The following is a 27,057-nucleotide window of genomic DNA, read 5'->3' on the forward strand; positions in this document are numbered from 1 at the left end:
CACTGAGCTATCTCTCCAGAGAGCGCTAGATCCTCCTCCTTCTCCCTCTCCCCCTTCCTCTTTGTTTAAAATTTTATTTTGTGAGCCGTGGGTGGTGGTGGCACACACCTTTAATCCCAGCACTCGGGAGACAGAGGCAGGTGGATCAACGTGAGTTTGAGGCCAGCCTGGTCTACAGAGTGAGTGCTAGGACAGCCAGGGCTATCACACAGACACACTCTGTCTCGAAAAACAAACAAACAAACATACAAACAAAATAATAATCTTGCATGTGGTGGTACCATTCAGGAGACAGAGGATGTCCGTGAGTTCAAGGCCAACCTAGTCGACATGAGTTCCAGGACAATTAGGACTACATAGAGAGACGCCGTCTCAGAAAAGCAAAAGAAAAAAAAAATTGAGTCAGGCTGTCTTGTGACACGCAGGCTGGTGACACACTGTGAAGCTGAAGTCACCTTGAGCTCTGACTCCTCCATTTCCATCTCCTGGGTGCTGGGGTTATAGGTGTGCTTTGCCACACCTGGTTTGGGCTGTCGGGCGATGGCTCTGTGATTGCTAGGGTTATGCGCAACTCTTCAAGGCAATGTGGAGAGCGGGTGAAATCTACCCAATAACAGGTCTTTTTCACCGCAGTTCCCATGCTAGATAAGAGCGAACCCTTAATAAAAATGAGAATAATGTTATTATTTCTGTTTATCAAGACCTACATGGTCATTGCTAAAACAACAACAAGTAGATCCATCACCGAGGGTGAGGAACACAGGCATAAATGTCCTTGCGTTTTTACAGGGATGGTAGGGAGAGAAGGGGCAGACGCACCCGCCTCAGAGCCTGTGCTTTCCACTGAAGGTGACGCGGAGCCTGTCACCCACTTCCCTTCCACTTCTCACTTCGCTGTCAACAGAACACCTGACCTGCAGAGGGAGGTGGCTTGGATTCTGCTAAAAACAGTAATGATGCTCAGAGAAAAGCAAAGTACCTTGTATCTATTTTAGTTTCCGTTAAACTAAGCATAGATTTCTCTGCAAAGCCCCGGAGCTGGCTGGCCTCCCGTGTGGAAAACAAGAGCTCAGCGAAGCACCAGGTCTCCTCGACTTTCCTGACCTCCAGTCTTGCTCCTGATTCTTGATGACAAAACACATTCTCTGCCCTTGATTGATTCAGTGGAGCATCTGCAATACTGGCGGATGACTTGGCCTGGCCTGCCTCCTGGCCTGAGCACAGGCTTTCTTCGCTGGGATGGCCTTTTAACTTGAGGGAAGGGTCTCTCTGTTGGAGCAGGCCCAACTAAAAGGTGCTAAAGAGACAGACACGTCAGTTCTTTCTGAGCCTCTTACCCAGCCTGCCTGTCCTGTGTGCCCTCTCCCCTTTCCCGCCAGCTGCTGTCACACGTGATTAACGTTCTCTGGGGCCCGTATTTGTCCTCTGTATCTTTGGCAGCAGGTTGTCAAGGACTCAAGGATGTGTACGTGTGTGTCCATGTGTGTGTGCACGTGCATGTTCATGTGTATACATGTTTCTCTCTCTCTCTCTCTCTCTGTGTGTGTGTGTGTGTGTGTGTGTGTGTGTGTGTGTAAGGTATGGATGCTAGGGGCCAGAGGGCAAGGGGGTTGAGGTAGGGTCTCTCGCTGGGCAGTAGCTGGACAAATATAGGGGGGCTGGCTGCCCACCAAGCCCCAGGAATTTGCCTGTTTCTACACCCCAGGCACCGGGGTTATAGTGACATACCACCTTTCCTGCAGTTTCTTTTTCTGTTTGCTTTTGAGACAGGGTTTCTCTGTGTAGCCTTGGCTGCCCTAGAATCTCTTTGTAGAGCAGGCTGGCCTCGAACTCACAGAGATCCACCTGCCTCTGTCTCCTGGGTGCTGGGATTAAAGGTGTGGATTAAAGCCACTGCCAGGCCAGCTTTCTTTTTTTTTTTTTTAAATAATTTATTTATTTTCATTTTATGTGCATTGATGGTTTGCTTGCATGCATGTCTGTGTGAGGGTGTCAGATCTTGGAGTTATAGACCGTGTGAGCTGCCATGTGGGTGCTGGGAATCGAACCCTGGTCCTTTGGAAGAGCAGGCAGTGCTCTTAGCTGCGGAGCCATCTCTCTAGTCCCACCCCCACCCCCCACCCCCCAGTTTTCTTTTTTGAGATAGAGTTTTATTATGTGTGTCTGTCTGGCCCGGAACTGACAGAGAGTGCTGAAATTAAAGGCATGTGTTACTGTGTCTGGCACATTTAAAACAAAACAAAACAACACGTGAGTTGCTGGGGTTTGTGCTTGTAGGAGAAGCTCTTGACTGTCTGAGGTGTGTCTTCAGCATGTCCGTAGAAATGAGCTGCTGCTGCTGCTGCTGCTGCAGCATATGCATCTTCTTGGTCATTATTTATTTATTATGTATACAGTGTTCTGCCGGCATGTACACCTGCAGGCCAGAAGAGGGCACCAGATCTCATTATAGACGGTTGTGAGCCACCACGTGGTTGCTGGACCCTTGGAAGAGCCGGCAGTGCTCTTAACCTCTGAGCCATCTCTCCAGTGCGCCCCCTCTCCTCCACCCCGCCCCCGCCCCCAACCCATCCTTCTTCTTTTGTTGGCCAGGTCAGCAGTATTTCTGCTAGTTTGAGATCAGAGCTGGGCCTAGAGCCCACCCTCCCTTCCTGCCTAACTCTGAGCCCGGTGCTGTCTGTCAGCTCTGGGATTCAGAGGCCCTCAGTTTCTCAGCGCCTTTATTCATGCAGGCGGAGACTGGAACAGACTGTGGGTGAGGAGGTTGTCGCAACGCCGCCTCCATCTTCATAGCCTGTCTCAGACCAGATTTTACACGTTTCTGGGAACGTGTAACACGTGTTTTCGTTATTAATGGTCTCCATGAGCGGCTTAATGGAAGCTGGTGTCCTTGCTCATGAATGAAGGGACAAAGAAATGGGAATCACAGGCCTAGGTGTCCCATCAATCACAAGCCATGGAGGCTGGACGGCCCTGGCAGAAACAGCACCCTTTGCTTTTCTTCAGCCTGTCATTGGCTACATGGGCGCCCTGGCTTCTGATAGCCCAGCAGCACTCTTCCAAGGCCTTGCCTGGGCCTGAGCAGAATCGTCCAGGACACAATGGAAGATGGTTTCTTTCTTTCTTTCTTTCTCTCTCTCTCTCTTTCGTTTTTTTTATTTTTATTTTTTTCTTTTTTTTGGAAGGGGTTTTGACAACAAGTCTCTGTTACTCGGAGCTCTGGCTGTCCTGGGCTTTTTGTAGACCAGGCCACAGAGATCTGCCTGCCTCTGCCTCCCGAGTGCTGGGATTAAAGGCTTGCAACACCACGCCCAGCTCAGGCTGGTCTTGAATTTACCCTGTAGCCAAGGATGGCTTTGAACTTCTGAACCTTCTGTCTCTACCTCCCACGTACTAAGATTCCATAATAAGCCAGACTACCTACTTCTGTGTTTTGTATGTGTGGTATGCAAGCGTTTGTGTGTTTTTGTGGGGTGTGTGATGTGTCTGATGTGTATTATGTGTGCTATGTGTGTGCATATATGTGTGCAGTGTGTGTGGGATGAGACCCAGGCATTGGAGGAGACTTTGAGAGAGTGCTATCCCTGTCCGTAGCTCTGAAGGCCTCTCTGCTCTTAGTAGGCTTGCCTGAGTGAAAACCCACACACTCCACGCCTCTGTCCTCCTGCACTGCATGACTCAGGGGTCTAGGGCAGAGGTACCCTTGCTACCTGACCTCTTTTTTATTTTTGTGTGAATCTTACGTGTGTGTGTGTGTGAGTGTGTGTGTGTGTGTATGTGTGTGTGAGTGTGTGTGCAGATACCACCTCTCTTGCACAGTTTAATTTGGGGGGGTTGTTTTTGTTTTTGTTTTTTGAAACAGGGTTTCTCTGTGTAGCCTTGGCTATCCTGGACTCATTTTGTAGACCAGGCTGGCCGCAAACTCACAGCGATCTACCTGCCTCTGCCTCTGGGATTAAAGTTGTGCATCAACACGCCCGGCCACAGTTTTCTTTTTTGAGACAGAGCTTCATCACGTGGGTCAACCTCAGGTATTGTTCCTAAAGATATGCCCACCTTGATTTTCTTTTTTTTTTAAATGCTTTATTTTGTTTATGTGTGTGTTAAGAGTGGGTGAATATACGTGTGTGTGGATACCCATAGCGTCCAGAAGAGGGTGTCAGAGCCCTCAGCTGGAGTTCCATATGATGGTGCATAGCCTGATGTGCGTGCTGGGAACTGAACTCTGGTCCTCTACAGAATCACCCAGTGTTCTTAACTGCTGACTATGGCTCCAGTCACACCTTGTTTTTCTTTGTATGTAGGGTCTCTCTCAGGCTAGAAACCTGCTAATTTAGGTAGGCATGCCTGTGTGTGTGTGTGTGTGTGTGTGTGTGTGTGTGTGTGGTGTACCATGCACAGGACAACCTAGGGCGATTGGCTCTGGCCTTCCAGCTGGATACGAGGGTCTCTTGGTATTTACCACTGCATAGACGAGGTTCACTGGCCTCCAGCTTCCAGCAGATCTCTGCAGCCTAGGCTTGGAGGAAGAGCCCTGTGGGCATGTGTAGAAATACTGCACAATTTGGGGGCCTTTTCTAATCACCTGCTCTTGCTCCCAAATAATTGATACAGAGACCTATTAGATTTATTCAACAAGCATTAAAGCAATAGATCTGGGCAGCTAGTCACATGTTCTAGTCCTCTGTGCGAGTCTCTGTTTAGAGTGTAAGACTGAGACCTTCAGAGAGATCTCTAGTCTATGCTTGGAGTCCCCAGAGGGAAACGGAGTCTGATGTCGATGCAATACACACAGGAATTTTATTGAGCCAGCCTGTCGGGGTCTGTCCAGCTCTTTCAAGCTGCAGACCTCAAAAAGCAGGAGCAAGTGCTTTTTTATATATTTTTGCAAAAGCAGAATTTAGCAGGCTAGCAGGGAGGGGTTAGTACATTTCAGGGGCAGTGGAATAGTTTTAGACACAGCTGGTTGTCCTTGGACCCTGGGCACAGACTGAGACCTTGAGTCAAGTTGGACTTTTTGTTATCTTTACACATAAGCTAGCTGTCCTTGGGGCAAGCTGGACTCCACAAGGGGGCCAGGTAGCTTTTTCTCGTGTCCCAGACATACAGTGATCAGTGATTTGATATTGGTACCTGGGTTTAATATTGATGTTGTTTCCTGGACCCTCCGAGAGAACTACATGAAACACTTCCTACACGCTGGTGAGAAAGACCTGGGACTGCAGCGCGGACTCTCAGGCCGGAAGGGGATCAGACGCTGCTGGGACTGGGGTAGGGACTCCACACTGTGTTCAAGCTGGGGCCTACTCTGAGGAAGGTGCCTGCAGGAGACGAACCCAGGCTGTAGTGGTAAGGTGCTCTCTCACTCAGGGGAAGCTTGCTATGCCTTGGCATCTTTTTTGTTTGCTTGTTTTTCAAGACAAGGTTTCTTTGTGCGGCCCTGGCTGTCCCAGAACTACTAGTTCTGTAGACTGTGCTGGGCCACCAGGTCCAGTTTTCATTCCTGCTCTCAAAGGCATTAAAAAAAAAAAAAAAAGACAAGGTCTTATACCTGGCATGGTGGGGCACGCCTTTAATCCCAGCACTCAGGAGGCAGAGGCAGGAGGATTGCTGTGAGTTCGAGGCCTGGTCTACAAAGCAAGTCCAGGACAGCCAAGGCTAACACAGAGAGACTCTGGTCTCAGGAAAAGAAGAAGAAGAAGAAGAAGAAGAAGAAGAAGAAGAAGAAGAAGAAGAAGAAGAAGAAGAAGAAGAAGAAGCAGAGGAAGAAGAGGAAGAAGAAGAAAAAGGTCTTACTCTGTAACCTAGGCTGGCTTAGGCATCTTCATAAGCTAATTTTCTCCTTTCAGTAATATCCTTTGATATTATCATCCAAGCTTTGCGGTTCAGGATCCTAAGACTGAGAAAACACAGCTTGAAATTGATAACACTGACTGTGACAGAGGCTCCTCCAACACCACAGCTGAAGAGATGAGATGTGCTCCTTTGTGTGCGTGGACTCTCGCTAAAGGTTAAGCGTGCCTCACTAGCACCCTGGTTACGCAAGGCTGGCTCCGCTTGTCACATTTAGTTTATATTCTCACTGCGCCAACCCAGTTCTCAGTGTGTGTCAGTAACTGAGATTTACTGAATTGAAACAGAGAGCAATGCAGGAGGCTTGCTTCCGTGGGCAGACGCAGCAGCTTTAGTTGTTTGCACACGAAGCCGTAGCAAATAATATAATTATCAGGCAATGTGGTAGATCTGTCAAAAAATTCATAATCGTTGAAATCTTCCTCTTTTTTTTAAACGGAAGTATTAAAAAGAAAGCCCCAAGAATCTTATGTGTCTAATATCAATGGTTCTTTTTTAAGGCTTTAAAAAAAAAACTACCTTAAAAAAATCAGGATGAAACAAAGTGGTCTTTTTCTTCAATGTTAAAGGCTGGAAGCTTTGTTTGTAGTAGCAAAAAGCTTTACAAAAAAAAAATAGCTGAGCGGACATAGTTTCAATCGCCGGATTGATTTTTGCAACACGTCTACTTTACAAGTGGAGATCCACTGAGGAGAAAGGACACGGTAACCCCGGCAACGAAGCAGGGGGCAGGGTGGACCGAACTCTTGAGCTCTGGGTGCTAGCCTGGGTAGGGCGATGAAAACGCTTGAAGAGGTTTGGCTTACTGGACCCGCCGTAGGCAGCGGTGCATGCTGGGTCCTGGCAATATGGCGTCCTCCTTGATGTGCTGATGAGAGGAGTTCGACTGTGTCTCCAGAGCAGAGGGCAAACCTCCCCTGACCAGTTAAGCCCGGCGTCCGCGGCGTGGTGCGCGGGCCCGTGCGGCCGGTGTCGCGGGGCTCGTTCCCGGGCAGGGAGGGCCGCGAAGGCGAGGGCCAGCGCCGGCCGGGCCGCGCGGACCCGGGGCCGAGGGGCGGGCTGCGGACGGGCGCGATGGGTCGGTCCCGGCTGAGTCTGCAGCCCCTCGGGCGAGCGCGGCGGGGCCCGCAGCGCTGAGAGCCCTCGGGAGCGCATCCGCGGCGGCCCCAGCCGGGCGGGAGAGCCGGCGCTGCGAGCGCGGATCCTCCGAGGCGTGGAAGAGGCCGGGAGCGGGGTCATCGCAGGCCTCGGGTGTCTCCCGCGGGGGACGGGCCGGGCCGCCGGGGCCGAGGGTGGCCTGCGCCCGGGGCGCGCGTGTGCCGGGGGCTGCGGGCTTGCTCACCCCCCCCCCACCGCGCCCCCTCCGCCTTCCCGCTCAGAGTTCGAGATAAGGATCTCCGAGTTTTAGCCTCAAGGATCTTCGGACAGTCGACCCCCCCCCCCCCAGAGCCCCACAATTTCTTTTCCCAGCTTCCGGGTTCCCTGTATTTTTATTTTATTTTATTTTTACCAGTACTGGCACACACTAGTTTTTAAGGCTGGAGGTTCTCGAGCGCTTGCTGCCCAGGACTCCCCCTCCCCCCCCTCCCCTGATGGAGTCGGAGATGCTGCAGTCGCCTCTTCTGGGACTCGGGGAGGAAGATGAGGCCGACCTTACAGATTGGAACCTGCCTTTGGCTTTTATGAAAAAAAGACACTGCGAGAAGATTGAAGGCTCCAAGTCCCTAGCGCAGAGCTGGAGAATGAAGGACCGGGTAAGTGGGTTCCCGTGGCGCCGTTTGGACTTGGTAGTTTTTCCGACTGAGAAAGTTCTGAGCAAGAACAGCCTCCGTAGGGAAAGTGCTGGTGTTTCGAAGCCACGTGTTGCACGTTAACTAAAAATCAGAAGCTGTTCCATGCTCTGGTTTTGGTTGAAAAGCGATAGGGCTGGTATGGCTAATGGCTAGTCGTTACTCACTGGGCAGCATCAATTCAAACGAAGTTTTAATTCAGAAAACAAAACAAAACAAAACAAAAAACCAAACAACAAATGAGGAACTATTGCTCCCACAGATACTTATATGCCTTTTAATACACTTAATAGCACTTAGAGGAAGACAGTTTGGGAAATAATACTTTCACCTATATGATTACTTTTGTAGTCTTTTTTTTCCCCCTTTCAAATAGCCAGGTTGATTGAAGGGCATACAGGTATCTGGTCCAGTACGTTGGGAAACAGGATCTTGGAGATGTTTAGCCAATAACAAATTCAGGCAAAGTTATTTTAAAGTTGCAGCAGGTTTCATATCCATGTATGTGGCGTCTTGTTGTTGTAACCTGGAGACAGAATTTCTTCAGTGGAAATTATTGAGCAAGGGGTATGTGATAGGCTGGCGCTGGGGTCTAGGGTTAGCGGTTCTCACGGTGTGGGACGGAGTGTCATGGGCGCAGACACCGGCCCGCTCTGTTGCAGTCGCCTTTCTGCCGGTTTCCTGGCCTAACAAAAGGGTGGCCCAGCACTATCTCTTGTCTGTGAGTGGGCACTCAAGTTTTGTTCTGTTTTTAACTGTTTTCTCCTTCTAGGCTTCTTTCATTTGTGTGAACGGTTCAGTATAAAAGAGAAAATTGGTGTTATAATGTATCACTTTTTAATAGATAATGTGTGTTTTCAGGAAATGGTTGTTTTAGAAAGGTTATGTTGTTGAACACTTAACATAGTTCTAGCAGTGACCGGTGTTTCAATTGTTGATGTAGCCAAATTTTAGAAGGTTTTTGAATTGTTTCGTTTTGTTTTTCAAGACGCAGTTTCTCTGTGTAGCCTTGGCAGTCCTGGAACTCATTCTGTAGACCAGGCTGGCGGGGAACTCAGAGGCTGGGATTAAAGGTATGTGCTGCCACACCCAGTTATGGAAACTTGTTTCAGTCAAAAGCAGTTTGGGCTGGGCATGGTAGATCATGCCTGTAATCCCAGCACTCTTGGGGCATTAAGAGGGAGGATCACCAGTCAGTTCAAGGCCAGCCTGGATTACAGCCTGAAATCCTGTCTCAAACGAGAAGAGTAAAAGCAAGGTAAGGAGTAAAGCTGATGCTTGAGAGAGGCTGCATCAAGTCTGTTTTATGGACATCTCCAGTACTAATGAAATAAAAGAGTTTTGAGTTTTGTTTTGTTTTGTTTTTCGAGACAGGGTGTCTCTGTAGCCCTGGCTGTCCTGGACTCCCTCTTTAGTCCAGGGTGGCCTTGAACTCACAGAGATTCACCTGCGTCTGCCTCCTGAGTAATGGGATTACAGGAGTGCGCCACCTTGCCGGGCTGAAATAAAAGGTTTTTGATTGTAATATTTAAATACAAATTTGTTTTAAACTGGCCAGTGGTGGCGCACGCCTTTAATCCCAGCACTCTGGAGGCAGAGGCAGGTGAATCTCTGTGAGTTTGAGGCCAGCCTGGTCTACAAAGTGAGTTCCAGGACAGCCAGGGCTACACAGAGAAACCCTGTTTCAAAAAACAAAAACAGAAACAACCCCCAAAAACCTCAAAACAAAAAACACATTAATGGATATCTTTGGATAGGGTTTCATGTAGACCAGGCTGGGTTGCTGTCCAGTCAGAATGACCTTGAACTTCTTCTGGTCCTCAGGCATCCACCTCCCAAGTGCGGGGATTACAGGTGTGTGCCAGCTTTATGTGGTGCTAGGGATCAAGTTCACGGTGCGTGCCAAGCCACACTCTGCCAAGCCACACTCCACTGTTCAGTGCTTTTTTTTTTTCATTTCTTGTTTCTTTTTTTTTTTTTTTTGCTGGGGGTGGTGGTGGGGTGTGATCTCAGCACTCAGGAGACAGAGTTGGATTGAGGCCAGTCCGCTCTACAGAGTGAGTTCCAGAACAGCCAGGGCTATACAGAGGAACCCCTGGGGGGTGGGGGATAAAAATGGAAGCCCTAAGAATCTTAGTAACTCCTGAGTTTTCTTTTCTTTTTCTTTTTTTTTTTTTTTAGCCTCTCGAGTTTTCTATTTAGATGATCAGGGAGGAAAACTTGGTGCCTCTGGCCTTTTCAAACTGTTCAATGAAGAAGGAAATCATCACTTAACATTCTCATAAGTCTGTGAGACTTGGGTGTCTTAGAGTCTTTGTCGACTCTGTTTCTCAGGTAGCCTTTTGAGGGGCCTTCTCAGCACGTCCTTCCTGAGTATGGGCTGTAAAGTCAAGTGGTGGGAAGAGTTGGAAGCTAACAGGAATGAAGGAAGCGGCCAGATTGCAGAGGAGTGGGTCAGGCTCGCAGGCAGCAGTTGTGTGAGCCCCTGGCTGCTGGTTTCTCTGGAAGGGTGTGTAGGCCGCACTTGATGAGGCCGTTGGGCCTTAGTGAGCTCTCTTGTCTGCTCTTTTTGGGTAGCTAGAAAGTTTCCCTTTTGGGAGTGGGGGTGGGACAGGGCTTCCTTGTGTACACTGTGTAGACCAGGCTGTGAACACCTGGGATTAAATATGGTCACCTTGCCACCCAGTTTGAAAGGCTGTTTTTTGGTTTTTTTTTGTTTTGAGATGGTCTTGTTTTATAACTGTGGCTGCTGCCTTTGTATTTGCTACATAACCCTGGCTGGCTTTGGCCTTGCAGCACACCTCCTGCTTTAGCCTTCCTGAGTGCTAGGAGTACAGGCTTACAGACGTCTTTCACCATGGCTAGTTGTTTGTTTTTTGAAAAAATTTTAAGATTATAGAAGAGATTTTTAATTAACTAATTAATTAGTTAATTAATTTTTTTGGTTTTTGAGACAGGGTTTCTCTGTGAAATAGCCCTGGCTGTCCTAGAACTCTCTTTGTAGACCAGGCTGGCCTGAAACTCACATAAATAAATCGTGTGTGTGTGTGTGTGTGTGTGTGTGTGTGTGTGTGTGTGTCTGTGTATGTGTGTGTATTTATGTTCTATTTGCATGTACACCTGCATGGCAGAAGAGGGCATCAGATCCCATTTTAGATGGTTGTGAGCCACCATGTGGTTGCTGGGAATTGAACTCAGGACCACTGGAAGGGCAGCCAGTGCTCTTAACCTCTGAGCCATCTCTCCAGCCCCTTTAAAAAATACTTTTAAGGTCGGGCGTGGTGGTGCATGCCTTTAATCCCAGGACTTGGGAGGCAGAGGCAGGCGGATCTCTGAGTTTGAGGCTAGCCTGGTCTACAAAGCGAGTCCAGGACAGTCAAGGCTACACAGACAGGCTTTCACTCTATGTCCCTGGCTAGCCTGATAATCACTATGTAGACCAGGCTGGCCTTGAACTCACAGCTGGCTCTCCACTTGCTTCTGCCTCCAAATGCTGGGATTAAATGCATGTGCCTGGATTATTAATTTATTTAAAAATGTATTTTATTAATAATTACCTATTAGTGTTCTATCTAGTACCTTTATTGTTGATTTCTAAAATTGACATCACCAAAGTTGACTGACAACTCTTTTGTTTTAAAAAGTTTTTCGAGACAGGGTTTCTCTGTGTAACAGCTCTGGCTGTCCTGGAACTTGCTCTATAGTCCAGGCTGGCCTCGAACTCATGGAGATCTGCCTGCCTCTGCCTCCCAAGCGCTGGGATTAAAGGCGTGCGCCACCACCTCCCAGCTGGCTGACAACTCTTAAGAGGTTTTTGTCATCCAGCTATAGTGCATGCCCACCCTCAGTCCCAGTTCTCCCATTCCTTGTTTTCAATCAGTCTTGGTTTTTGAGTGCTCTGTTAATATTTTCTTTACTAAGTTACTTTTAGTTAGATGTCTTTTGGTTAATTCTATATATGGGGAACTATATATATACACACACACACACACACATACACATATGTATATATACACACACACATACACACATATATGTATATATACACACACATACACATACATATATGTATATATATACACACACATACACACACATATATGTATATATACACATACATACATATATACACACACACATATATGTATATACACACACATACATATATATACACACACACATACACACACATTATACACACACATATACACACACACACATACATATATATACACACACATATATGTATATACACACATACATATACACACATATATATGTATACACACATATGTATACACACATACATATATATACACACATATGTGTATATATACACACGTATATGTATATATACACACATACATATATACACACATATATACACACACATATATGTATACACACATACATACATATACACACACACACACACACACACACACACACACACACACACACCTGTCTAGTGTTTGGGGAATGTAGTTGTCAGGTAACTAGACACACTGAGTTAGACTTGAACATGAGTCGCTCCTGGGCTGCTGGCAGAGGAGCTGTGTGTCCGTCTCCCCACCTTGTCTACTGTTGTGCCCCGATCTTGCAGCATTCGTTCTCCCATTGGAAAGTGGGCGGGTGGGGATGCTCGGTCCGATTGTATGAGGAGTGGAAGTCTGAGAACTGGTGTCCTAAAAGAGGCATTGTGGCTCATACCTGCGAGGGTGAGTCCAGGAGGCGTGTGTGTTCATAGCCAGCCTGGGCTACACAGTGAGTGATTGAGTTTCCAGCCAGCCTGGATTCAGAGTGAGATCCTGCCTTAAAAAGCCAAGTGAGCTGCCATCTTATGGAAAATATCCGACAGTGTTTGTTGCCAGTCAGAAGATTTGAGCTTTCAAATGAAAATTAGAATTTGGAAACCTCTGGGCAGTTGACAGTCCTGATACTTAAAGAGTTCTCTATCAAGAGCATGATGTGAACGTGTGAATGGCTTATTTATATATTTATTTTTATATTTTTGACTACTGTAGAATGGAATATGTCCATATTTGAAACACACACACACACACACACACACACACACACATGGAATATGTCCATATTTGAAACACACACACACACACACACACACACACACACACACACACACACACAGTTTTTTTGAGATAGGGTTGGCTGTCCTGGGCTGGCTTTGTAGACCAGGCTGGCCTGGAATTCACAGACATCCACCTGCCTCTGCTTCCCTGTGTGCTGGGATTATAGGCGTGTGCCGCCATGCCCAGCTGAAACATATATTTTATTTTTAAAAAAATCTATTTATTTTTATTTTTTGTGCATTGGTGTTTTGCTTGCATGTGTGTCTGAATGAGGGTGTCAGGTCCCTAGGACTGGAGTTACAGACAGCTGTGAGCTGCCACATGGGTGCTGGGGACTGAACCCAGGTCCTCTGGAAGAGCAGCTCTTAACCACTGAGCCATCTCTATTATTGTCTAGTGAACCAATAAGTCAGTGAGGGCCTGAGTGTGGGGTGTAGTTTGGGTGTCTTCATAGCCACAAGGTTACAGTATTCAGGGCCTGAGTGTGGGGTGTAATTCGGGTGTCTTCATAGCCACAGGGCTACAGTATTCAGTGAGGGCCCGAGTGTGGGGTGTAGTTCGGGTGTCTTCATAGCCGCAGGCTACAGTATTCAGTGTGGGCCTGAGTGTGGGGTGTAGTTCGGGTGTCTTCATAGCCGCAGGCTACAGTATTCAGTGTGGGCCTGTGTGTGGGGTGTAGTTCGGGTGTCTTCATAGCCGCAGGCTACAGTATTCAGTGAGGGCCCGAGTGTGGGGTGTAGTTCCGGTGTCTTCATAGCCGCAGGCTACAGTATTCAGTGAGGGCCTGAGTGTGGGGTGTAGTTCTGGTGTCTTCATAGCCGCAGGCTACAGTATTTAGTGAGGGCCTGAGTGTGGGGTGTAGTTCGGGTGTCTTCATAGCCGCAGGCTACAGTATTTAGTGAGGGCCTGAGTGTGGGGTGTAGTTCTGGTGTCTTCATAGCCGCAGGCTACAGTATTTAGTGAGGGCCTGAGTGTGGGGTGTAGTTCTGGTGTCTTCATAGCCGCAGGCTACAGTATTTAGTGAGGGCCTGAGTGTGGGGTGTAGTTCTGGTGTCTTCATAGCCGCAGGCTACAGTATTTAGTGAGGGCCTGAGTGTGGGGTGTAGTTCGGGTGTCTTCATAGCCGCAGGCTACAGTATTCAGTGAGGGCCTGAGTGTGGGGTGTAGTTCCGGTGTCTTCATAGCCGTCAGGTGGATTCAACACTACATGGAGTGCACTTAGTGAGCAGCCGCTTGTCCGCTCCTGGCGTCCTCGGCTCCTCTTGCCCTCTCTGGCTATCGGGGAAGAGGCCAACACGTAGAGTGCAACCACGTGTCTCACTCGTGGTTTTTGAAAATAAACTTATTTTTCATAGAAATATTAGTTGTTTGCATAAATAATGAGTTTGTAATTACTTTTAAATTAATTCATAATATATTACACTTTAAAATGTTTTACCCTTTAATGCAGAAAGTATTGATGAATGTAACTCATTAAAAAAACTCTTCGGGGGACTCAGAGACTCTTTAAGAGCATAAAGGGGGATGCTGGCAGAAGCTAGGAGGAGGGCTGGGGAGATCAGGTGACCAGCTGACGTTAGTGTAGACCAAAGGGCTCACCTAGGCTGTGCCGCTCATTCTACTGTTTTCTGTCTGTGTGTCTGTCTGTCTACCTACCGATCCATCCCCCCATCCCTCCACCCCTCCACCCTCATCCCTCCATCCCTCCATCCTCCATCCCTCCATCCTCCATCCCCCCATCCCTCCACCCCTGCATCCCCCATCCCTTCATCCCTCCACCCCTCCACCCTCCATCCCTCCATCCTCCATCCCTCCACCCCTCCACCCCTCCACCCTCCATCCCTCCATCCCTCCACCCCTCCACCCTCCATCCCTCCATCCTCCATCCCTCCATCCCTCCACCCCTCCACCCTCCATCCCTCCATCCCTCCACCCCTCCACCCTCCATCCCTCCATCCCTCCACCCCTCCACCCTCCATCCCTCCACCCCTCCATCCCTCCACCCTCCACCCCTCCACCCTCCATCCCTCCATCCTCCATCCCTCCATCCCTCCACCCCTCCACCCTCCATCCCTCCATCCCTCCACCCCTCCATCCCTCCACCCCTCCATCCCTCCATCCCTCCATCCCTCCATCCCTCCATCCCTCCACCCCTCCACCCTCCATCCCTCCATCCCTCCACCCCTCCATCCCTCCATCCCTCCACCCCTCCACCCTCCATCCCTCCACCCCTCCACCCCTCCACCCTCCATCCCTCCACCCCTCCACCCCTCCACCCTCCATCCCTCCACCCCTCCACCCTCCATCCCTCCACCCCTCCACCCTCCATCCCTCCACCCCTCCATCCCTCCACCCCTCCATCCCTCCACCCTCCACCCCTGCATCCCCCATCCCTCCATCCCTCCATCCTCCACCGTCCATCCCTCCATCCCTCCACCCCTCCACCCTCTATCCCTCCACCCCTCCATCCCTCCACCCTCCACCCCTCCACCCTCCATCCCTCCACCCCTCCACCCTCCATCCCTCCACCCCTCCACCCTCCATCCCTCCATCCCTCCACCCCTCCACCCTCCATCCCTCCACCCCTCCACCCTCCATCCCTCCACCCCTCCATCCCTCCATCCCTCCACCCCTCCACCCTCCATCCCTCCATCCCTCCACCCCTCCATCCCTCCATCCCTCCACCCCTCCACCCTCCATCCCTCCATCCCTCCACCCCTCCACCCTCCATCCCTCCATCCCTCCACCCCTCCATCCTCCACCCCTCCATCCCTCCATCCCTCCACCCCTCCACCCTCCATCCCTCCATCCCTCCATCCCTCCACCCCTCCACCCTCCATCCCTCCACCCCTCCATCCCTCCATCCCTCCATCCCTCCATCCCTCCACCCTCCACCCTCCACCCCTCCATTCTCCACCCCTCCATCCCTCCATCCCTCCACCCCTCCACCCTCCATCCCTCCATCCCTCCACCCCTCCACCCTCCATCCCTCCACCCCTCCATCCCTCCACCCTCCACCCCTCCATCCCTCCATCCCTCCACCCCTCCATCCCTCCATCCCTCCATCCCTCCACCCCTCCATCCTCCACCCCTCCACCCCTCCACCCTCCATCCCTCCACCCCTCCATCCCTCCACCCCTCCATCCCTCCACCCCTCCATCCCTCCACCCTCCACCCCTGCATCCCCCATCCCTCCATCCCTCCATCCTCCACCCCTCCATCCCTCCATCCCTCCACCCCTCCACCCTCCATCCCTCCATCCTCCATCCCTCCACCCCTCCACCCTCCATCCCTCCATCCCTCCACCCTCCATCCCTCCATCCCTCCACCCCTCCATCCCTCCACCCCTGCATCCCCCATCCCTTCATCCCTCCATCCTCCATCCCTCATCCCTCCATCCCTCCATCCCTCCACCCTCCATCCCTCCACCCCTCCATCCCTCCACCCTCCACCCCTGCATCCCCCATCCCTTCATCCCTCCATCCTCCATCCCTCCACCCTCCACCCTCCATCCCTCCACCCCTCCACCCTCCATCCTCCATCCCTCCATCCTCCATCCCTCCATCCTCCATCCCTCCACCCTCCATCCCTCCATCCCTCCACCCTCCACCCTCCACCCCTCCATCCCTCCATCCCCCATCCCTCCATCCCTCCATCCCTCCACCCCTCCATCCCTCCATCCCTCCACCCTCCACCCCTCCATCCCTCCATCCCTCCATCCCTCCATCCCTCCACCCTCCATCCCTCCACCCTCCACCCCTCCATCCCTCCACCCTCCATCCCTCCATCCCTCCATCCCTCCATCCTCCACCCCTCCATCCCTCCATCCCTCCATCCTCCACCCCTCCATCCCTCCATCCCTCCATCCTCCACCCCTCCATCCCTCCACCCCTCCACCCTCCACCCTCCATCCCTTCATCCCTCCATCCCTCCATCCCTCCACCCTCCATCCCTCCACCCCTCCACCCCTCCACCCTCCACCCCTGCATCCCTCCACCCTCCATCCCTCCATCCATCATCTATATCTACTTCTCAAGACAAGGTTTCTCTGCGTAGCCCTGGCTGTCCTGGAACTTACTCAGTAGACCAGGCTGGTCTCGAACTCACAGAGATCCTCCTGCCTCCAAGGCGTGATTACCACTGCCCAGCTACCACTCTAATATCTTCGTGCAAGGACATTTGGTGTCTCTGAATTGGAGCTGAGGTGTGCCTGTGAAGCGTATGTGCTTGTGCAGCCAGTGCCTGGCACGTAGCCTCATAGCAACCACCAAAGCCCTCCCTTCATAGTTCTAGACTTGTCTTCTTTTGGTGTGTGTATGTGTGTGTGTGTGTGTGTGTGTGTGTGTGTGTGTGTGTGTTAGTTACACGGCATAGCTTACTTGCCCAGGAGGGTCTTGTGAGGAGACTGCAGTTGGCCTTCAGTATGCAGGAGGCTCTGCTTGCTGTCTTGAGTAATTCCAGAGGGTTTAGTGTTTAGTGTGCTCTGCTTTCTGGGCCTTGCTGCCGACGATGCTCCAAGAGCACCTAATTATGGCACTGATGAGTGTGTCAGTCATGATGTTTACAGGTGAGAGTGACTCTGTTGCCAGGAATACTTGGATTTCAGATCAGATAAGTCACCTGTGTTGGATCCTTGCTATGAAGCAGGAACCTATCACAGATAAACGTTAACATGCAAACCGGGGAATGTCAGACCTGGGTTTGTGGTTGGGAAGGGTGGCAGTGGAGGTGGAGGGCCAGCGGAGGGGGCCGCTGAGGGTGCAGAGTCAGGTAACTGCAGCAGAGAGGAGGATGCTAGTGACTTCAGCTGACCTGAGGGAGGTCTGGTCCAGGAATCTGGCAGGGATATGTCTGTATGTGCCGGCTGTCCAGGAGTCAGTTCCTCATGCGGTTGGCCCAAGTGTCTCATGTGAGTCTCAGGAGTCAGAGTATCATCCACAAGAGTTAAAAGAATCTGCTTTAAAAAAAAAGTGCCATGTTTATTTTCAACAGCGTGCTGTGAACGAATCCCAAAATGGATTGAAGCGTTTCCTCCTCATTATCACCTGGTAGAGATGAACTAGAGCCTGAGCACGGGAGCACGTGGCTCCTGTGTGTGTGTGTGCGCATGCGTGTGCGCATTCTAGACTGCCCACTCACCCTCCTGCTACTCCAGACATTAGGAAGGCTTTTTGGTGGCCAGTGATACTTGTTTCAGTAGAGCAGGAATTTGACATCTTTATAAATAAGGGGAAATGCCATTTCAGTAACTCTTTGGCATTTGCTGTTAATGCTGTAGCATGCTCTTAAGCCTTGAACCTGTCAGGCCTGGGTGGTGTGACTGCAGAGAACTTGATTCCTCTAGAGGCAGAACAGGAAGGAGCGCACAGGAGACAGCCACTGATAACTGGTGTGAATTTCACCCAGTTATCGTTACTTTTTTCAGATGTGTCTTTGTTTCCAGCTAATGACATTTTGTATTTTTAAATTGTGACATAAATTTTAGACTTACAGAATTGGAGACCAGTGCCACATACTGTTACCTCAGACTCTGGGCTGTTCCTTCTTTTCCCATGTACCTGGGGATTCTGTACATGTGGGGCACATGGTTTGGTGCCCTGCATCATTGAAGGGCCAGCTGATAATGCTGTCCCCTTTACTCTCAGTGTGTCCTAAGAGCAAGGACCCTCTCGTGTAACTGTAGTTACAAACCCAGGCCATTTGTCACAGGGATTTAATACTAGCTTGTGGTGGTTTGGATAAGAACAGCTCTTGTAGGCTCATATGTTTGCATACAAGGTCCCCAGTTGGTGGAGCTGTTCCGAAAGGCCTAGGAGGTGTCGCCTTGTTGGAGGAGGTGTGTCCTTGAAGTGGCCTAAGTTGGTCATGGTGAGGTTTTTCTTTCTTCTTTCTTCTTTTTCTGGTTTTTCAAGACAGGGTTTCTCTGTGTAGCCCTGGCTGTCCTGTACTCGCTTTGTAGACCAGGCTGGCCTCGAACTCACAGTGATCCACCTGCCTCTGCCTCCCTGAGTGCGGGGATTAAAGATGTACATCACCATCCATGCCTAGCTCTGGTGATGGTGTTTTATCATGGCACTAGAAAAAGGAACCAGTGCCTACCATTCCTGAATGGTTCACTGTTCTCACCTGAGTGTCTGGCTGTGTCAGGGATTACCTTTCTTAGCATTCTGTCCCTCCCCAGTCCAGCCTTCCTTACAGAGGAGGGAATTCAAGATTACTCTTCAGTATGTGTACTTGAATCTAACGGAGCTTTTCCTTTAGATTTAGACAAATGGCCTGGGTTTTACAACCACACTACAGTTACACACACTGAGAGTAAAGGGGACTGCGTTTCCCAACCTCTGATTCTTTCTTTCTTTTCTTTTTTCTCTTTACTATGGCAAGATTGTAGCTCTGTCTAGATACACCATGACACTGAGAATGTTTGCACTGTTGTGTGTGATGGACTTTAGTTACTGTAGCAAATATCAGGAGCAGTAACTTAGGAAGAGAAGGGTTTCTTTTGGCTCATGGCGCTGGCCTCTCAGTCTGTTACCCACAGCTGGCTTGATGCCTGTGATAGGAGAGCAGCCGCATGGAGCCATATTCTGCCCCTGGGCCGAGAAAAGAGGGCGCAGGGCCTGAGGTCTGTTGCCCTGCAAGTACAAGGCCGTGCCCCACTGACCAGAAGACCTCTCATTAGCTTCTGCCTCTTAAAATCTTTGTTCCCAAAGTGTCAAGGGGAGGACAAATCTTCAACACGTGAGCCTTGGAAGGACCCGAAGCTCCAAACTTTGGTGTTATGCTGTTATCACCACCCGCACCTGGAGAGCTGTTTGTTCCACTCTCCAGGTTGAAAGCCATAGTGAAGATTTCAACTGCTGTTTTCTTCTCTGCTGGCTCCTGGGCCTCTGCTGGCCGTCCCTCTGTCCACTTGTCTGTACCACCTTGCTGCGGCTCCTCCTGCTTCTCCAGCTTCAGCCTCCTGAGAACCAGCTGTGTGGCCTGCGTGGCCTGCGTGGCCTGCATGCCCTGTGTGGCCTGCATGCCCTGTGTGGCCTGTGTGCTCTGCCTTTGCTGCTGTGCTCTGTATATGAGTTTGTGGACTTTGACATTTCTAACGAGTGCATTTTAGTGCCTGTGTCTGTGTCTCCTTGTGCTTGGGCCAGGCTGTGTCTTTTTCAGAGCATGGTGCTCCGTCCTGCTTGTCTCACGCTGCTCTTTTTTTACCTGTTGCTGTGTTTGCCTGGTTCATCGAGGGCTCTTCTCTATTGCTCCTTCGCTGCTTTTCTGACCTTTGTGGATCTTCTTTCCTCTCCTGCACAGCAGCAGGTCCCGGACTCACTCTGCACACTCCCTGCTCGGTCTCAGAAGCTCCCCTTTCCTCCTGGGCCCCTAGTTTCTGTTAGAATGGAGTTGAGAAGCCAAGAGCTGGGTGCTGGGTGTGCACATAGAGGTCTGTGTCGCCGGTGTTTATTTTACATGGACAACTCTGGATGCCCAGAGAGGCCTCCTGTGCCCCTCTGTACCTCAGGGTACAGTCTGCCCTTCCCTCTGCTAGTGGGGAGCTGGACCTGCAATGTGGAGAGTACAAGTTGCCAGTGTGTGTCACTCAGGAAGGCAGCCCACTGAGGAGTTGCTCTTTACCTTGTGATTTGTTTTCCTGTGTGTGTCTAGGTTAGAGGCTGACGTAGGTGCCCTCTATTGCTCTTTGCCTTGTCTTTTGAGACAGGGTCTCACAGAGCTTGGAGTTCACTGATTGGCTTGGCTGGCTGAGCAGTGAGCTCCCAGGATTTAACTGTCTGCCTTCCTAGTGCTGGGGTTGCAAGTGTACAGCCACACCCTACTCTTTTATGTGGGTGCTGGGGTCAGAACTCAGGCCCCATGCTTGTGAGGAAGGTGCTTGTTTTACCCTCTGAGCTGTCTCAGGCTCTTGATCTTGCTTTTTGAACAAACACATTCAGTGAAACACAAACGCATGCAGTTAGCTCCATGTCAGTGTCTGTATGGGAGGAGCTCTTCTGCGTCTGTGGTGGATACAGTAGGGCTGTGCTAATGTTTTGTTGGCCCTTCCTAATTTCAGATAGCAGACTCCAGTTGGTAATATGTTTATTACTGGGAGTTACTGATAATTTTCTCATAGTTAAATATTTCAGAAACTTTGGTCAGATTGTCCCTGATGGGGAAGAATTTTATGCAAGTAGATTATAGTTGATTGTGTAGATGATTTTCCTTTATTTGGTGACTTATGCATAGAGATGTATTTTGAAAGTAGCATGAATATTTTCATAAGTGGAATGACTTTATACAATTGTCTTTATTCAATTGTGAGCCTATTTTAAAGTCTAGGAGTAATGACTCTAAGACAATATGAAAACTAGCTTTTATCCCAGCCTTTTATAGGGATGCTTATTGCAGCTCTCCTCCTTCCCTTTGCTTGGCGTCTGCTGAATTCCAGTAACCTGCTGCTCGTTCTCAGAGAAGGCACTGTGTGAAGAGAGTGCAGTAGATAGTAGATCGTGCAGTGGTGAGGACGGAAGGGGTGTATTTTCCATGTGCTGTTGTGGGAACTTCTCAAATTAGGCTTTTAGTTAAAAACAAACAAGACTCAGAAGAGACTGATACACTGTGATCCCATTTATGTCTTTTAGAAGGTGTGTATACACAAGATTTTTTTTTTTAAAGATAGGGTTTCTCTGTGTAATAGTCCTGGCTGTCATGGAACTCACTTCATAGACCAGGCTGGCCTCGAACTCACAGAGATCCGCCTGCCTCCGGAGTGCTAGGATTCAAGGTGTGCACCACTTGCCTGGCTTATTTATGGAGTTTTAGGTTTTTGTTTTCCCTGTACTGTAAGTGTGCTATTATTATTTAAACATAGGACAAAGGGCCTAGCAGACACGAGGTGAGTGCTCTGCCCCTCACATCCCAGCCCCTGGGATTATCTTAATATTGATTAGTTGTAAAGGAAAAGGTTACCCTGTATCAGGTCCTCTGTTACTTCCTGTCTCATGTAAGCAGCACCAGCTGCTGAGGTTGTTAAGACTTCTAGTGACATGAGCGGGGGACAGTGACAGGCTTCTCTCCCTCCATATTTGTGCTGAGGATGTTGTATTTTTTAACTCTGAACTTTTTCTTTTTTAAATATTTATTTATTTTTTCGAGACAGGGTTTCTCTTTGTAGCCTTGGCTGTCCAAGACTCACTCTGTAGACCAGGCTGGCCTCTAACAGTGATCTGCCTGCCTCTGCTGGGATTAAAGGCGTGCACCACCATGCTCGGCATAAAGATTTATTTATTTGTTATATATGTAGTGTTCTGCCTGCATGTACTCCTGCACAGCAGAAAGAGGGCGCCAGCTCTCATTATAGATGGTTGTGAGCACCATGTGGTTGGTGGGAATTGAACTCAGGACCTCTGGAAGAGCAGCCAGTGCTCTTAACCTCAGAGCCATCTCTCAGCCCCCAACTCTGCACATTTTAAGCCCCACACGAATGTTATTATTTTATTATTAAGCAGTTGATTACTTTTAAACACATTTTTAAAATCAGAAAGTGCCTTTTATTTCCTGTATATTTCTGTTTTCAGTTTATTTCTCTTTGTGTAGCTGAGTTTGAATGTAGGTCATCCTTCAGCCTGGGTCTGCTGCAGCGTGTTACCGGACTTCTGATTGGCTGAGGACGTGTTTACTCTGCTTTCTTCCTCCTCCTCCTCTTGCTCCTCTGCTCTGTCCTGCTCTTCTCTTCCTCCCTCCTCTCTCTCCGCCTTTTCTAATTCTTTTGGTTGGTGCTTTGAAATAGGCTCTTGCTGTGTAGCCTAGGCTGTCTTTGGTTCCCCTTTGCTAGCCTCCCCATGCTGGGATTGCAGGTGTGCCCCTGTTCCATTGTTTTTGTAAGGAGTTTTTGGGTGGATTAAGGACATAGGTCACAGCACTTACCGTTTTGTAGATTAGAGCGGCAGTAGTTGGTTGTCTTATAAGCTGTGGTGGCTTCCTTGGACCTCACTTTTCCTCAGTAGTGCTTCACTTTTGAAAAAATATATTTATTTTTTGCTTTTTTTGGAGACAGGGTTTCTCTGTGTAGCCTTGGTTGTCCTGGACTCACTTTGTAGGCCAGGCTGGCCTTGAACTCACAGTAATCCACCTGCCTCTGCCTCCCGAGTGCTGGGATTAAAGGTGTGCGCCACCATGTCCGGCTAAAAAATTTTATTTTTATTTTCTGTGTTTAAGTGTTTGCATGTATCTATATATGTACACCAGGTGTGTCTGTGGAGCCAAAAGAGAGTGTTGGATTTCCTGGAACTGGAGTTAGAGACAGTTGTGGGTGCTGGGACTGAACCAGGTCCTCTGGAAGGTCAGTCAGTGCTCTCAACTGCCAAGCCGTCTCCGCAGCCCAGGATTTCCCTCTGTGGTTTATAGCAGTAGAGTTCAAGATGGCTTGGTGTAGCCGACTAAGGTCTGCAGGATTCAGCTCAGGGCTCCCAGACGGGGAGCTGCTGGTCTGCAGCCCATGCCCTGTCTTTCTCTAGGGAAGGACCTGCATGGGGCAGTGGGAGTGGTGGGAGGGTGTCCTTTGGACAGCTGGCAGGTCAGAGGTAAAGCAGAAGTGACTGTTGAACTTTCAGGAGGATTTATACTTTAATAAGGCTCACACTCTTTCTGGGGCTGTGCCAGCTCTAGGCTGGACCCTTCATCAGTCTCAGGACTTCAGATTTGCTTACCACCTTAGAGGCTTAGTTAATTGTACAAATCTTGTGTTTGCAGCCACCAAACCCCTGCAAGGTCTTGCCTAGCAGCTCATTTCACTTACGTACTTTATTTTAAAAGTAGGCCTGGTCTAGCTTTACCATCTATTTCCATATCAATCAATATTTGTAAAAGGTTCATTTGTGAACTTATACCCTCTTCAGGAAAGGGGACATCTCAGCAGCCTGGATGTCTTTGATGCCTCTTGCCTGGCATCCATTACGCCTCCCTCTGGGGCAATTACCATCTTTCTTTTTGAGGAGTATGCACCATGGGAATTGAGTAGCTGTGTCAAGTCTTTTGCCTTCCATGCACACATTACATGTGTGCCTCCCTGTTCACCTGCCCTGTGCTGGACTTGGAGGTTCTTGAACATGCAGTGCACAAAGCAGAATGGGGTCAGGGTGAGTAGGGACCAGGTGACTGTGTTTGCTCCTGTGTTTTAAATGCCTCCTCCAGCCTTTTGTCTATTTTGTCTGTTTTTCTATTTGTGTGTGCATGGGTTTGTTTGTTTGTTTGTTTGCGTTTAAAGTGATTGTAGGGGCTGGAGAGATGGCTCAGAGGTAAGAGCCCTGGCTGCTCTCCCAGAGGTCCGCGGTTCAATTCCCAGCACCACATGGCAGCTCGAACTGTTTGTAACTCCAGTTCCAGATGATCACACAGACATACATGTGGGAAAAACATCAATGCACATAAAAATAAATAAATCTTAAAAAAAAAAAGTGATACTAGGATCATTTCCTCCATCATCACCACCATCATCATCGTCGTCGTCGTCATCATCATCATCATCATCATCATCCTTTTCCATTTCTCTGTATAGCCCTGGCTGACCTGGGTTCACTTTGTAGACCTTGAATTTACATCGATGCACCTGCCTCTGCCCCCCAGTGCGGGGATTGCAGGTGTGCACCACCACGCCTGGAGGGTCTTGCATATTTTATGTAGGCATTGATGGATGACTTTCCACACGGTGCTCCACTCTTCTGTCCTCGTGGGCCCTTTTTTACAGTCTTCAGCTTTAGTGAGGATGTGGCAGGTATAGATCTTCCTGTACAGGTGAAGAGCCACTTTCTTTCTGTGTCTCTTTAGGAGCTGCTTCCCTACTCTGGGAGTGGGAGGTGATTACAGCCTGCCTTCCTTGTTGAAGTCATTATCATTAATACAGATTGTGTAAGGGGGGGCTCTAATTTTCCTCGTGTCCCCTAATTCCTAGTTGCTTTAGTGAATTTAGTTGAACAGTGTCTTTCCTCTCCCTGCGGTGTGCTGCCGCTTATGAGCACTGTGTTCCTGCAGATGCCTTCTTGACGCCCATGTTTGCTACAGTATTTGATAGCGATTGTGTGCAGGCAGCCCCTGCGCAGACTTTGCCTGGAAACCTTGGGCTCTCCCCGAGGACCCGGGTTCAATCCCCAGCACCCACATGGCAGCTCACAGCTGTCTGCCCCTCCAGTCCCAGGGGATCCAGCACCTGGGGTGGGTCCAGCCTTTTTTTTTTTTTTCTTCCTTTTCTTTCTTTTTAAGACTTATTTATTTTTGCTTTATGTTCATGAGTGTGTGCATATGTGATGCATAGTACTTTGTACTATGTTTGAACAGTGTTCTTGGAGACCAGAAGAGGTGTCGGATCCTTTGGAACTGGAGTTGCAGGTGGTTTTGAGTTGTGTGGTAATTGGGCCCTCTGTAGGCGCAGCTGTGACCTCAGCTGTGAGCACTGCGTCAGCTGCTGGACTGCTGAGCTGATGAGCGCTCAGGACCGCACTGTCAGGTTCATGAGTGCCTGCTAGAGTTGGCCTGAGAAGCCATGTAAGTGGGCTTAATAAAAAATTTAAAAACTTAATAGATTAGGCATTTTTTTTTGTTTGTTTGATTTTGTTTTGTTTTGTTTGTTTTTTATGGTGCTGGAGAGATGGCTCAGAGTTAAGAGCCATGGGCCCCAGGCATCCACATGGTACACAGATATGCAAGCAAAGACCTATACATATAAAATAAAATAAAATAGAATATTTGCAGTATATTTATTTACTTGTACATGTGTAGAGGTCAGAGGACAACTTGAAGAAGTTGTCTTTTTTTTGTTGTTTTGTTTTGTTTTGTTTTTTGAGACAGGGTTTCTCTGTATAGCCCTGGCTGTCCCGGAACTTTCTTTGTAGACCATGCTGGCCTTGAACTTACAGCGACTGCCTGCCTCTGCCTCCCCAGAGCTGGGTTTAAAGGCGTGTGTCACCACGCCCAGGCCCCGCCCCCACCGGTCTTTTAAAAAGAGACATGTCTTAATCTGTAGCCTTAGGCTGGCCTGGCCTCTCTGACGAACTCTAGCCTCACTTCAGACTTGTGGAAATCTTGCCCTAGTGATGTGTCCCACTCATGCAGTGATGTGGTTGTTCATTTCAAATTGTTTTGCTTTTCACTTTGGATTAATGAATTTGTTATTTGAAAGTATTTTGTTGTTGTGTTTTTTGAGGTGGGGTTTGTCTGTGCTGCCGTCAGTCCCAGAACACTCTTGCCTGTCTCCTGTGTATTGGGATTTTCAGTGAACACAGGCACACTTAGCCTGATCTGTAATTTGTAGCATAACGAGACTTTCTAGGTCCTCCTCCTCCTCTTCTTTTTCTACTTCAGATTTATTTACTTTTATGTGCATTGTCATTTGGCCTGCACATATGTCTGTGAGGGTGCCAGATCCCCTGGAACCGGAGTTACAAACAGTTGTGAACTGCCACGTGGGTGCTGGGAATTGAACCTGGGTCCTCTGGGAGAGCAGCCAGTGCTCTTAGCAGCTGAGCCATTTTTCCAGTCCCTGAGTTTTGACTTCTTAATTGCTTGTGATTGCTGCAGGGTCATCTTTGGTAGGGGCAACTGTGGATGGCACTGTCACATGCGCGTGGCTCCCTCCAGTGCTGTGAGTCCTCCAACTTTCTCTACAGACCACTGACATTGAAGTTCACTGCATGGACTTGTACAGATTGTTTTTTAATTCTTCCCCCTCCCACAGATTATTAATTAATTTATTTTGGTCAGTGTTCCTGCTTCCTGCTGTGGTGTTATTTTGAGGCTGTGCTATCAGGCTGTAGACACAGGACTTCTGGGAGAGTTGGGAGTCGGGTCCTTTGCTAGTGTTTCTCTTCGTCCCTAACAGTGCCCCTTACTTCCGACCCCTCTGGCCTCCTTGACACTAGGCCTCAGTTCTCTGTCGTCTGCTTTATGGAGGTCAGCGTTTCTGTAAACAGCTATTAGTTCAGCCTGCTGGTTTTTATTATCTGCCTGCCTATCTGTCTGTCTGTCTGTCTATCTACAAGGTTTCTCTGTGTAGCCTTGGCTGTTCTGAACTCCCTCTGTAGACCAGGCTGGCCTCAACTTAGAGATCTGTCTGTCTCTGCTTCTCTAGCGCTGGGACTAAAGGTGTGTGCCACAAGTGCCTGGCTTGATTTTTTTTATCTTTTAGTTGGAGCAATTACTCTTTTTATTTAGTCCTAAATCTGATATCTTATTTCTACTTTAAAAATGCATTGGAAGTATGTAATCTTGCTCCTTCACTCTTTCTGAAGTGGCCTTGCCTTCTGTAACAGCTGTCTGGGCAGCACAGAGGAGCGCTGAGAACA

At 49.2% G+C, this 27,057-nt stretch overlaps 1 protein-coding gene across 1 annotated transcript in view; it reads left to right on the forward strand.

Annotated features, from left to right (window-relative positions):
• Positions 1–7,444: 7,444 nt before the first annotated feature.
• Positions 7,445–27,057, forward strand: part of RPTOR (regulatory associated protein of MTOR complex 1) — a 303,099-nt gene continuing 283,486 nt past the window's right edge. Inside the window, exon 1 of the mRNA XM_084751163.1 lies at positions 7,445–7,607. Coding sequence (XP_084607289.1) covers positions 7,446–7,607 — 162 coding nt within the window. The 5' untranslated portion in view covers position 7,445. The remainder of the gene's footprint in view (positions 7,608–27,057) is intronic.

This window comes from Acomys minous (genome assembly GCF_964271855.1).
Source record: "Acomys minous genome assembly, chromosome: 12".
Classification (NCBI taxonomy): domain Eukaryota; kingdom Metazoa; phylum Chordata; class Mammalia; order Rodentia; family Muridae; genus Acomys; species Acomys minous.